Source organism: Tenrec ecaudatus, chromosome 8, assembly GCF_050624435.1.
Source record: "Tenrec ecaudatus isolate mTenEca1 chromosome 8, mTenEca1.hap1, whole genome shotgun sequence".
Taxonomy (NCBI): Eukaryota; Metazoa; Chordata; class Mammalia; order Afrosoricida; family Tenrecidae; genus Tenrec; species Tenrec ecaudatus.
In genome coordinates, this window is record NC_134537.1 from 132,532,444 (window position 1) to 132,545,489 (window position 13,046).

The 13,046-nt window shown below is 44.3% G+C and overlaps 1 protein-coding gene and 1 non-coding gene across 2 annotated transcripts in view; both read left to right on the forward strand.

The window, feature by feature from the left end:
• The first annotated feature begins 791 nt into the window (after nt 1-791).
• LOC142455742 (U6 spliceosomal RNA) lies at nt 792-897 on the forward strand. Its single transcript, XR_012785883.1, has one exon. It is a non-coding gene; the product is annotated as a U6 spliceosomal RNA (small nuclear RNA).
• A 1,508-nt stretch (nt 898-2,405) lies between these two features.
• VEGFC (vascular endothelial growth factor C) overlaps nt 2,406-13,046 on the forward strand; it is a 104,870-nt gene continuing 94,229 nt past the window's right edge. Inside the window, exon 1 of the mRNA XM_075556858.1 lies at nt 2,406-2,654. Coding sequence (XP_075412973.1) covers nt 2,526-2,654 — 129 coding nt within the window. The 5' untranslated portion in view covers nt 2,406-2,525. The remainder of the gene's footprint in view (nt 2,655-13,046) is intronic.

Genomic DNA, 13,046 nt, shown 5'->3' on the forward strand with positions numbered 1-13,046 from the left:
CTGGCGATTCTGCCACTGAATCTTGGCATGCATCCAGGTTCTGATGAGTGGTTGGAGGTGCCTGAGGGTCTCAAATTTGTTGTCCTTAGAGTCCTGTGTACAAATCTTACCTCAGACTAGTTAAACTGTGATTTCTGGTGGTACACTAAAGTATCAAGCTGTTTTGCTTGTTTGTTTTTCTGGGGGTGGGGGTGATTCCAAGGGCAATCAAGTTTTATTATAATGATTTTTGTCTTAGGTGCCATTAAGTTGGTTCCAACTCATGGAGAGTAGAGACCAGTCAAGCACCGTTCTCACAGTTGTTGTCTGAGGCCTGTTTTACAGCCTGTATAAATTCAATGCCTTGAGAATTTTTCTCTTTCTAGGGGACCCTCAACTTTACTGAGCATAATGTCCCTTTTCAGGTACTGGTCCCAGAGGGGATCACTGTGATAGAGAATGGTTAAATGAACACTGGTTTCCAACCTTATCCTACTCCAGTCTATCTGTACCTTTCCTTTCACTGCTTTATCAGTGTTGGAAGACAACTGTGATAGACAGATCAAACATGCATGCAGCCAGAAGAGATAAAGAGTTAGAGGACATTGGCAGTGTCAGAATCCACATCCCCTCCCTTCAAATCTTAACAATGTGTGATGATGACCTGAGTCTGACAATAATTTAATGACTGTTATTATAAAACCTCAGATCTTGGGTACCAAGTGAACCATCTCCACCAGGGTTGCTAGAAAATACACTTGGTTGAGTCACAGAGCAAAACAATACATAGTATCCATGATGCTCCAGAACTTGTGTTTGCTTGGGCAACACATGTGCTAAAATGGGAATGATACAGAGAAGATTGGCATGGCCCCTGTGCAAGCATACTGCTCCAGAACTCAAATGCAATGTGCTGATGTAAGGAACTAATTTGTAGCACTGGTGGTCTTCCCCAAAGGGAAGGGGCAGCTGCACCCACCCATGGATGCCTTGCCCTCAGAATGATTTAAGTTTTCAAACAAATCATGGATGAAAGGAGTTTCAGGTATTTAGGAAGTTGAATCAGAAGGGAAAGCCTGTTCTCTGTCTAAGAACCTAGGAAATCACAATACCTATCAAAGCAACCTGTTTAAAAGTAGTTTAGAAATACAAGAGAAAAATTAGTCTTTCATGTGCTGCATATTGCTGAAACCCGAGGTTGGCACAATGAAACCTTCCCATTGGGGCGGGGTGGGAGACAGACATTGCAATAAGCAGGACATCTGGGTCCCTGGGTATGCAGTTGCTTTTCTCCAGATGTCACTTGTACAATATGTTTAACAGACATCTCCCCCACCCCGCCTTCCTCATTTAAACTCAACTTTGTGTGTGTGTCCCAAAGAGAAAACAGAAACCGATCTTGCGCTTTTTTCTTTCTCTGGGAGTTTCTGACCCCTTTACGCATGTGTCAGAAATTGAGGATTCTACAGGACCATTCTGAGATCTACACGCAGAAGCATTCTAGCTCATGCCTTGCCCAGAGGAAGGGCAAGAAAGGCTGGCTGTTTATTCCAAAGTTCCGGAGTAATCTTTGCCACAGTGATGACCTGGCCTTGGAACTTTGAGAACTCGGGGGCTATTTCCAGTGTAGAACTGGAGTAGGGGCCCCGAGGGTGCTGAGGGTGAGGCGTGCCAGGAGGAGAGGGGCCTCAAAGCTGCCAAAGCGCCAGGGTCGTGTCCTTCCTCCGCAATGATCCACTTTTAAACCATCCAACTTTACCAAGCATGGCACCATGGTCTCTGGAGCCAGTCCTGCCAAGGCGCCAGCCCCCAGACTGAACTTGTTGGTCTAGCAGCGGGCTACCAGGAGGAGAGGGGAGGTGGGGCTGCAGGGGTGGGGGCGAGGGAAGTGGGGGGCTCGGGGTGGGGGCGGGGAGGGGGGGAGCTTCCGAGGGAAAGTGAGAGGGGAGGGCAGCCGGGGCCGGCACGCTCCCTCCCTCGGCCGCTTTCTCTCACATAAGCACAGGCAGAGGGCGCGTCAGTCATGCCCTGCCCCTGCGCCCGCCGCCGCCGCCGCCGCCGCCACTCAGCCCCGCGCGCGCCGGAGTCTCGTGCGCCCCGCCGCCAGGCGCCCCGCCGCCCTGCTCCGCCGCCCGGCTCTTTGCTCTCCGGGCCGGGGCACGCAGGACGGGCAGCAGAGCCCGGGGGCGCCCAGGAGAGTGGAGGACTGCGGGGCGCTCCGACTCGCTCCCCCGCCGCGAGTCCGAACCGCCAGCCCACCACGCGGACCCAGGAGCCGCCCGCCCGCGCCCTCGCGGCACCTCGCCGGCTCCGCGCGAGCGGAGAGCGGCCGGCCGGCGCCCCGGTCCGCTCGTACCGGACGCGCGTCGCCGTTGGGCAGCGGCCGGCGGAGCGGGAGCCGCCGAGCCCCGGACCCGTTCCCGCCGCCGCCGCCGGCTCGCCGCGCGGGCGCGCCCTGAGGACCTCGGGGGCCGGGGGACAGCGAGCCGGAGGGGGCCCAGCGTCGCAGGGGCGCAGCCGCCCCCCCGACGCCCGGTGCGTCCACCATGCACTTGCTGGGCTGCTTCTCTCTGGCGTGTTCCCTGCTCGTCGCCGCGCTACTCCCGGGTCGGCGCGCCTCGGAGTCCCGGCTGGGCTCGGCCGACCCGGAGCCCGACGACGCCGGCGACGCCAAGGTAGGTGCGCCGGTCGGGCCGCCCCGGGCCGGGGGCGGGCGAGGGGTCCTGGGCCCGGGAACCTGGCCCCGGTGGGCATGGCGCCATCTCGGTTTAGGGTGGCCTCCCAGTGGACTTGCTGTGCTCCGCTTAAAAGTTTGTTCCCTCCTCCTCTCGGTCTCCAAAACGACACAATCTTGCGACAAACTTGTCCCAAAGGGAGCAGGGACAAGCGAGTGACACGAGGGCAGGGCCCAAGGGGCTGCGTGGTAAGAAAGGTGGCCTCTTTCAGAGGTGTGTTCCCTGGGGGTGCAGGGGTCTCAATCCTCAGGCTGGGCGGCGGGAGTTCCCGGCGGGGAGCCCCTTTCCTTGGAAGGCTCCTGGGGACAACAAGCCCCTTTCCTTGGAAGGCTCCTGGTCCACCTTGGCTTATTTTCTGGAGGGTTTATACCGTCCATGGGGTGCATTCAGACCGTGCGCGAGTGTAGAGACCTTGTGAAGGGTTATGGTTCGAATCCGGCGAAAGGGCTTGCAACCTGAGATTCACTTGGAGAAGGTGCCCAGACTCCTATGATGTAACAGGAGACAACTGTCATTTAGGTCGTCGCGAGGGCAAGACTACTTTGAACCTTATGCACTCTGAGTTTCTGAAGTCGGCTTGGAACATACTGACAAGGAAGTTTCTTGCTTTAGTTTGTTTTTCCATAAGGCGTGTTTAAATCTTTAAAAGATGGGGCAATCTGGCTCCCAAAGAGAGTTATCATACTTAGAATAACTCTTCCTTGTTCTCCTAAAAAAGCTGAATTTCACAGGAGACATACCCATGAGTGGTGGGGTTCCTGAACTCCTGAGGAAGTTTTGTATTCCACATAACGTTTTCCTGACGAGCCCTGTTGCTACTCTTGCAGCACCCCTGGCTGGAAGTCGATGGCAGTGGTTTATGTCAACTGCTGGCAAGTGGAGAAGCGCCAGGGGTGTGTTTCTGTCAACCGCTAGTTGACCTGCATGATGAACATGTTCCGGGTGTAGTTTAGAAACTAAACTACCTGTACATGTTTAAGTTGAAATGCACTTTAAGGGCGAGAAGACCATTTTTAAAAATCGGACAAATGGCTTTTGTATTTACGTTTTGGAAGAACATTTTAAAGTAGTGGCATTTGTGATTGCGGGGAGACCGTCAGGGAAGTAAAGCTTGAGTGAAAAACGATAGTGAGCTGCAGAGCATGTACGATTATGTGGAATGAAAATACTTTTCAAACATATCCTTACATTGCTGTGATCACAGCGATGGGAATGTAGTTCCATCCTTAAATACGTCAAAAATGTTCCACGGGACCTACGAACACTTCCTATGATTTGAGTTTTGAATCTTGCCTTATCTCTTCACTTTCTGTTTCTACAAATTCCAGTTATTAAAAGTCTGACTTAATTAGGCAGTGGCTCACTACTGTTTATGACAACTTAACATTAATTTACAATAAGAAAACGGGAAGTAGGAAGCATTATATGATAAGAGTCGCTCTCTGCTGTCATTTTGGAATGAGTGTATGTCTATGTGCGTACTTAGATGCATGCATTCTTGCATCTGTTCATGGACCTGTATCAGGGGTGGATTATCCAATCAGCAAAGTAAGGATGGGCTTACTTGTGCTTACGTACCACAGGCCATGGTATAAAATATGTGAAACTTGTTTATTACAGATGAGTAAGTAAGCATAACTAAGCCTGGACTTTTCTTGCTTACTGGGTATTCTGAGGTTTTTTTTTTGGCAGAAATTGTACATTTGAAAAGAGACTTTGATTCTGTAGAAAGGTGTTAGGTTGGGAGAGGCAGATGCCAGCCAAACCTAGAAATAGAATCTTTGATGTGGTCCAAAAATGTGAAATTGTTCACCATGAACTAGTAAGTAAGGACTAGTAAATATGTGCTTACTTTGCTTATTGGGTAATCCAACATGTTGTGTTACATACACTTGTGGGTTTGGAGGGGTAAAGTTAATTTATTTTTAATTTTCAAAATGATCTTCATTGGCCATGTAATCATGGTTTTCCATTGCTACTACAGTCCCGGGGCATTTTTCCTTGCAAATGCTATTCATCTATCTTTTAGATTCTGTTATGTGAATATGAGATGTGATAAGAGTTTGTTTCCACCACATGCATCAACACTGTAGGTCTCAGATCCCACGGTGCGTTTTGGCTGTTCCTGTGGGTGAATCCAGCCTTGGGGAGCTAGTGTCTTCAGTGAAACTGCCAGAGGCCCACAGACTCCATGTCGCTCCCTAGTGGCCTGCCCAAGAACCTCATCTAGAAGTCAGCTGACAGGAACAGGGAAGGAAACTGTTCATTTTCTGTGAGCTTACATATATACCAATAAGAAATTTTAAAAGGTAATTAGAAATTGATAAATAGACAAAATCCACAATGAGTGAAATTTTGATTTCTATTTATTAAGTATTTAAAAATACTTTGTAAATATAAAACAGTTCACAGGTTATAAACTAAGGCTAGCCATTCAGTCCTTATCCCCAACCCCAAAGTAAGGCAAGCAAAATTTCTTTTACTCTATTATGTGATTTAACTAAATTGGACATGATAGAAAAAAAGGAAATGTTTAAAATTACCATCAAATTAACTAAACAAAAATGCCAAATATAGGCAAAGAAACCGCTAACTTCAATCTATGCCAGTTTGAAATTAGGACATATTCACTCCAGTTGGAGATTTTAGAAGAGACAAAAGTTGGTTTTATTGGAGGAAAGAAAAATAGTTCCTTAGAAAGTAACCTTGTGGAAATTGTTACTCCATTAATTGGATGGAGCTGGAAGTATAGACAGCTAGAAACTTAATTATTTTGTGATTAACAAGTTGAAGGAGGGGCAGGTTCTAGTTTGCAGATGCCTTTGCCAGAATTACTGTAAACCAAACTCCCTGCCATCAAGTGGACTGCAGCTCAGCATGACCCTCGGACAGCGTTGACGTGCCCATGAAGGTTTCCAAGATTGGCTCTTTTCCAGAGTAGAAAGCCTCATCTTTCTCCCAGGGAGCACTGGTGATTTTCACCTGTGGACCTTTCAGTGACCAGTCCAACGCATAGCACAAGACACCACAGGGGCCCTTCCTTGTTATAGGCAGAACTCAATGAAAGAAAAGCTTTAAAAATGTAATCTGGTTTCAATTAAGGGAACAATCTAGAATAGAATCTAGAGTCTATTAATAAGTCACTCTCCACTCCGTGACCCCAAAGAGGGCAGAGTAGACCTTCCTCACAAAGCAGTATACCGCCACTGAAGCAAACGGCTGCGTCTCTCTCCCACGGAATGGCTGGTATGTTCACGTGACCACGCTTTTAGATGACCGATTAGTGCTCAACCGCTTTGCCACCAAATAATCAAAATACGGTAAAACAGTATGGGATAAATAAATGTGCTTTTTTATTACTTTCTGTTTTAAGTAACTATCCTTACATTTATAGTTTAAATACAAATTAATGAAATTCACTGAGTTCCAATATTAACTGTTTCAATGAAAAAGCAACTTTGATTAATATGGTGAAATTATTAGCTTGATTGTGACTGTCTCAAACAACATACTAATAATGGTAACTTGTTTGTAACATGCCAGATGTTCTTTCTCCATTGTGTTCAATTTCCACACTTTTTTCAGACTTGGATTATCTTTATTTACTTTTGTAATTTAATCAGTGGCACTGTTGTTCATAATTAGCCCTATGTACTAAAGGCATAAGAATTCCCTTCAGGTCTTTAATTATTTGCTTGCTCATTTGTTTTCACCCGAGATCAACCAAATCGCTACATTGGGCCTAGCTATATGCCTTTTTAAGTAGCATCCTAGGTCATTCTCATGTGCACTTAAACTTTCACATGCACTGATGCATTGTGTTTAGCAATGACTAATCCATCTATTTTGTTGTAGCCTTCGTTATGTACTTGTTGAATTGTTAAGGCATTCTTGTAGGCATGGAACATCTTGAAAGCTATTTTCTCTCTCTTCAAGTAGATAACAACGTATTGGGGAAAACAAAGCCTAATGACACTGCCAGATATCAAATGCCTGTTGTCAAAGGCATAGTCCCAAGCTGCTGTCTGTGCTTCAGAAAACGGCAGAATCCGCAGTGTGGCCTAGTTGCTTGGGAGTGAATTTCCAGCAGATAATTGTGAGATGGCAGGAATTCATTGAAGGTGTTGGTTTTGTGAGGTCACACGTAGAGATGTTTGACTGGCGCTCACTGAAGATTAGGCTTTAGGACAAGTTTACATTAATAGCTGTCGCTGGATGGTACAGGCACGGTGGCGTAGTGGGTTGTGTGTTCATCTGATAACTGCAAAGTCAGCAATTCAAAACTACCAGCGCTCTATTGGAGAAAGATGAGTCTTTCTAGTCTCATTAAGAGATACAGTGTTAGATATCCACAGGGGCAGTTCTACCTAACCTGTAGGATGGTTGCTATGAGTCAGAATCTACTTGATGACAGTGCCTTTGAGGATGTTTTTGACCTGATAAAGGGCCTGGGCCAGTTTAAGGAGTTTTATCTTCATTCCAAGGATCATAGAAAGTTCTTCCTGATTTCTGAGCATCTGAATGACTTAGGGAATGGAGTTAGGGAAGACTGTTTAAGGTAAATGTGACTTTGTTTAGATGTCAAAAGGATTGGGTAGGTGGGAAATAATTAAGAGTTAAAAATAATAATTTTCTTGAGAAGTTATGGCAGTAATAGTACCAACAGGTATAGAAGAGAGCTTTTCAGAGGAAGAAATGATAGATCTGGTCTCAGATTAATGCAAAGGGGGGCAGAAGGCCTGAACCTTGGGATCAGTATTTTAATAAAATGTTGGTCCTACTTGGTAGGATTTGAGCACTTTAGAAAAATTGGTTTTTGGTTTTTGGGAACTGGATAATGGATGATGAAGGCCTTCTATAAATCACTTAAGCTTTTTTTTTTTTTTACCAGACTCGAAACAACTTTTGAAAAACAAGCTGTATAAAGTTGGTTTGACAAATTCATAATATCATTGAAAAGAATTGATTGCCTAGGGTCAAGAGGACATAGATTGTGTATTATATTTAAACTGTATGGGCTTTTCATAAGTATTTTTCACCCTTAGTGAAAACTGATAGTATATATATATATGTATATATATATATACGTACATATATATCCTTTTGCTCTACATTAAAAAATAAAAGAGTAAATGTTGTTCAGGTAAAACAGGCCATAAGTATGATTGTAATACTTGGTGATTTCAGGGGTACCTCCTCTGTGCTCCCCTTTACTGTAGTCATGATGTTGTCTTGCTGTATGTCAGATGCCCACACTTCTGGGCTGCAAACCACCTCAGTTTTTACACAGGAAGTTCAATCTCAGGGTAATGTAAAATGTTTGTTGAAGTGGGGACCAGTGAATTCTCTTCGTCTCACCCCATGACAGTTTACACTAGAGGTTCAGCGTTTGGCTCTGTAAGCTTTCATTTCTGAGGAGGATGGGAGAGCTGTATTTTTCCCTCTTTCCCTGATACCTGAGTCTTTAATTGTATTTCTCCTGTGGTTACATTGAGAATTTTCCTAGAAATGAATGACTAAATATTTTGACACCTCTTCTAAGTGATTTCTATACACTTTGAATAGAGCCAGAGATGTATGACTGTGGCCATAAAGAGATGAATTTATCTTTCATTTGGGTTTCTACTTCTTCCTTCCTTCCTTCCTTCCTTCCTTCCTTCCTTCCTTCCTTCCTTCCTTCCTTCCTTCCTTCCTTCCTTCCTCTCTTTCAACCTTCTTTCTCCAAAACTCTGAATGTTTGATGAGTAACTATTTGTTGACAAGACATCCAAAGTGCTTGGTAGCTAGTTACTGATATCAATAGTAAATCTTTAAAACTAGTCAGTCTTAAAATGACTAACGCCAAATTTTCTTCCCAGATGGTGTAGTGGTCTCATTTCTCTGGTTTTCTCAATCCAGCTAGATTTGGGAGCTTTGTCTTTGATCTTCCAGTTCTGGGACTCTACAAAGAGAGGCCTGGCCTCTGTGTCACCACCGCAAGTGCAATCTCTAGAGGTGCTTCCCAGCTCTTCCTGGATGTTTTGGGCACCGGGAGCAAATGTGATAGGAGTCTACTTCCCATACTGCTCTGCCTTTGACAACTGTTGGTGAGTCCAATTCTCTCCACAGTTAGTGATTTTAAATGTAAAAAGGATCCCTTATCCTTTGGTGTCTGTCTTCAGTCCAGAAGTTCATTTTTTTCCACAATCTGAATTGTTACATGGCTATTTATACTATGTGTTTTATCTTGAGTGATGTGACAGCTTAGCACACCCAGCTCTGCGCTGCTAACTGAATAAACTGTGTGCAGCTCAAGCCCACCCCTAGGTGCTTTGTAGGTGCTATCCCAGAATAAAGGCCCACATATCTACAGCTGAAAAATCAGCATTCCAAAAATACTCACTCCCACTGAGTCCATGCCAGCTCACAGTGAGTGAACCTGGAGGACAGGGTAGAACTGACCCTTTGAGATTCTGAGACTCACTGTTCACAGGAGTAGAAAGCCCTTCTTTCTAAGGAGAAGCAACTGGTGGTTTTGAACTGTAACTTGTGGCAGGCCAGCACTTACCACTGCACCAGCTGGGAAGAAACCCCAGCACCGCCATTGAAAACTGTGGAGTACCACTCTCCTCCAGCATAGCGCGTGTCCACCTTAAGTCAGCGTCAACTCAGTGATTGCTCTTTGTTATTTCTCTTTCTTCTTGGGGTGAATAAGTCTATATTTCACTGAAGAAATTGTGGTGTGTATGTTCAGGCAATGTTGATATAGTGCTTGCTGGGGGCATTGACTATTATAAGGCCTATGTGTTTTCTGAGACAAACTTTGATGGTGTAGTACTTACTTATGCATTGGGCTGCTAATCCCCAAATCAGCAGTTTGAAACTAGGAGCTTCTTGGAGAGAGAAAGCCTAGGCCTTCTAATCCCATCAAGGGTTAGAGTTTCAGAAGCCCACAGGGGGTAGTTCTGCTCTGCTCTGTAGAGTCACTGTGAGTCGGAATTGACTCTGCCCATGGGGTGTGTGTGTGCTCTGAAAATTGTTGCGTTCTGACACTCATGTAATTTCAGCTGTTTAGTGTAAGGGATTACAGAGTTGATTTCAATGGCTATTCTTCAATGATCCTACTGCCTCAGTGACTACCTGGAATGGATTGTGAAAGGTCATTGAGGAACTTGAGGGAACACCATGAGGGAAACCTTAACTCCACGTTGTCCGTTATTATCAGCTTATGGACGTCTAAATTCAGATTCTGATTTAAATAAAACCAGTGGAGGGGACGTTGGATGAATTCCTTTTGAAGGGATGCTGGTGACACAGTTAGCTGACTCCTGGAGAGAGATGTGGCAGTCTGCTTCCACAAAGACTTAAAGCCTCAGAAACCATCTGTACCAGTTCTACTCTGTTCTTGAATGGTTGCTATGAGCCAATATTGATTGAACCGCAGTGGCCAATGACCTTGTGCAAAAGGCAGTTTCTGTTCCAAGCTGGAAATTGCAATACACTGAGGGTGTTCGGTTGTGAGGGAGCTCTGGCTGTGGACTCTGTAACCCGAGGACTGACTCATCTGATCTGCTGACTGACTGGGTGTTTCCACCCACGTGTGAGCCTCTGGTTGAAGAAGACAGCTTTCCCAGCTAGGAGGACGGTTCTGCAGCAAAAGGTACGTGAGTCTGTGCGCTTCCCCCACTAGAACCTCCAAACAAGCTCTCAAAAATGTTGGCGGAGTGATTGCTATCAAGAAGTGTACACGTGTTTGTTGAGAAACAAGAAGTTTACTCATCAAGAATGCCAATGAGGTAGACAGTGAATCAGGGCGGTCTAAGGGATTTTGAAAGTTTCATGACTTATTAAGTAGCTCTTAGGGGATAGCATGATGAGTCAAGAGAGAAGTGGGGGTGGGGTGGGGATGTAGAGTGGGATAAGCTGTGTAAAACAAGTAGACTCTGGTTATAGAGCCTGGGACAAAAAACAGTTCTGATAGAGACAGATGAAAACAAGTCAAAGGGGTGGTGATCATCAGTGGTGTTTGAAGAACTGGGAGGAGACTCATCTGGCTGAAGGAAAGGTTTATGGTAAACTTCCGAGAATGTCCTTGTAGACGGCATAAGAAACCAAAGAGTAGGATGTAAGTCTAAGTTGGTTGGAAGCAACAGAATTTACAAAATAATATGCTAAATAAGGTCTTTGAAGAAGCTGCCATCCGTTCATTGATAACCTAAAGCTGGCAGTTAGAACTCATCTACTGGCTCCATGGAAGAAAGTCCTGGTGAACTGTGTCTTTAAAGAATGTAGCAAGAAAAAGCACACAACATTTTTCTAGATCTTTAATGCTTCCTCCCCAACCCACTATCACGACCCCAGTTCTATCTCACCAGTCTGGCTGACAAGAGTATGTTCACTGGTACGGCTAAGAGCTCTCGATACACAGAATCCAGGACCGGTATCCCCTCAGGAACAGTCATGGGAGTAGCAATACCTTGAGGGTAGGTGGGAGAAAGAAGAGGGAGACAGAAAGGAGGAACCAATTGCAGTAGTCGGTGTACAACCCCACCCCTCCACCCCCAACAGAGGAACAAACAACAATGTGGGTGAAGGGAGACAGTGGATGGTGTAACATTTGAAAATAAAAATAATTTATAAATTGTCAAGCGTTCACAAGGGTGGCAGAGTTGGGGAGGGAAGGGGAGAAAAAGGAGTGGGTACCAAGGGCTCAGTAGAAAGACAATGTTTTGGAAATGAGGATGCTTGATACAGTTGATATATAGTGCTTGATATAAGGTACTTGATACAATTGATATATGGATTGCTATAAAAGCTGTAAGAGCCCCCAATAAAATAATTTATTAAAATAAAAATAAAATAAGGAATGTGGCAGAGAAAACCGAATGAAGCAGAGTTCCGCTCCGTAACGCACAGGGCCACCGTGAGTTAGAATGGACTCGTTGGCAGTGGGTTTTATGTGTCAGCAACATCTAAAGAGTACACTAGTAGCTGGTCAAAACTTGCTCTAGAAGCTGCTTGTTACTGTATTCATGGCTATCGAGCCAACGCCAGCTCATAAAACCCTTTGGGCAGGCCAGAACTGCCTCTGTTTTTGAGATTGTGACTCTTTACAGGAATAGAAAACTCCATCTTCCCCCTGAGGAGCAGCTAATGGTTTTGAACTGATGACCTTGCATTTATCAGCCCAACACCTAACCACTACACCACCAGGGCTCCATTTGCTACTGTAGAATTTCTTAATGTGGCAGTATCTGTGCTTTTCAACTCATTGGTCACCCATATATGGTATCTGAATTCCTCTATATGCTCTCAAATTTATAAAGATGATAAGCATGATGACTTCTGGCTTATTGTAAGCATCCTTATTGCGTTATCTGGATATATTTATAAAATATATTAATAACAGACATCTTTGTTGTTAGGGTTTAAGCCTAAACAGAGCAAGCAGTGTAAACAGTGGTCATTCTTAGATATACAAACACACTCACATTTTAGTGGGTCTTCAAACTGCCTAAAATACTTAGAGATTCCTTCTTGCTTGGCTAAATATTTTCAGACACTTGATTGAAAAAGAACATTAAAAAAAAACTACCAGTGGTGCAGGAGATTGGACTCCCCATGGTAGATACACTTATTTGTAGATTGCTGGATATTAAAAAACACAAACAAATGACCCTATAGTATCCTAGTAATTATCCTTCTTCTTATAAAAAAAATTTGCTTAGAAAAAATCTTACTGACAGTAATGCTAGAAAGGGGAAAAGGCGAATTATCAAATAAACAGAATAAATACTTGTTTTTATTGGTATTATAAAAATGAAAAAAAGGTGATGGAAAATTTGTCTCAAACTCAAAAGACCCTAAAAAGAAGTATACTGAAAGAGAACATATGCAGATGTCCAGCTTTGTGTAAACGATAATTGAGAATCTTAAAAACTTCTCTACTTCAGCTTTTAAAATGCCCTTAATTGACTACAGGGGCAGTAGGTTAATATGTTGGCTTTGAATAGAGATATTCCATGTGCAGTTTTTACTGTTGTGAGTGTTTTCATTATCCATTTATCTTGGAATTTATTTTTTCCCTTAAACCTTGGTCCTCATATTACTATTGCCCTCACTATTCACATAGTGATACAATGTGCAGCAATCTGTGGTGAAGCCCAGAGCCTAAGCTATCCATTCTTGGACTGCAGGACTTAGGCACTTCCTATTGTCATGCCTAAGATTCACTCTCCTTCTGTTATGCTTTAACAACATACAGACTCTGAAATAGGATTGTTTGGATTCATGTGCTGGCTATATCATTTAATACTTTGGTGAATTGTGACATATCAGTTTATATGAACTAAT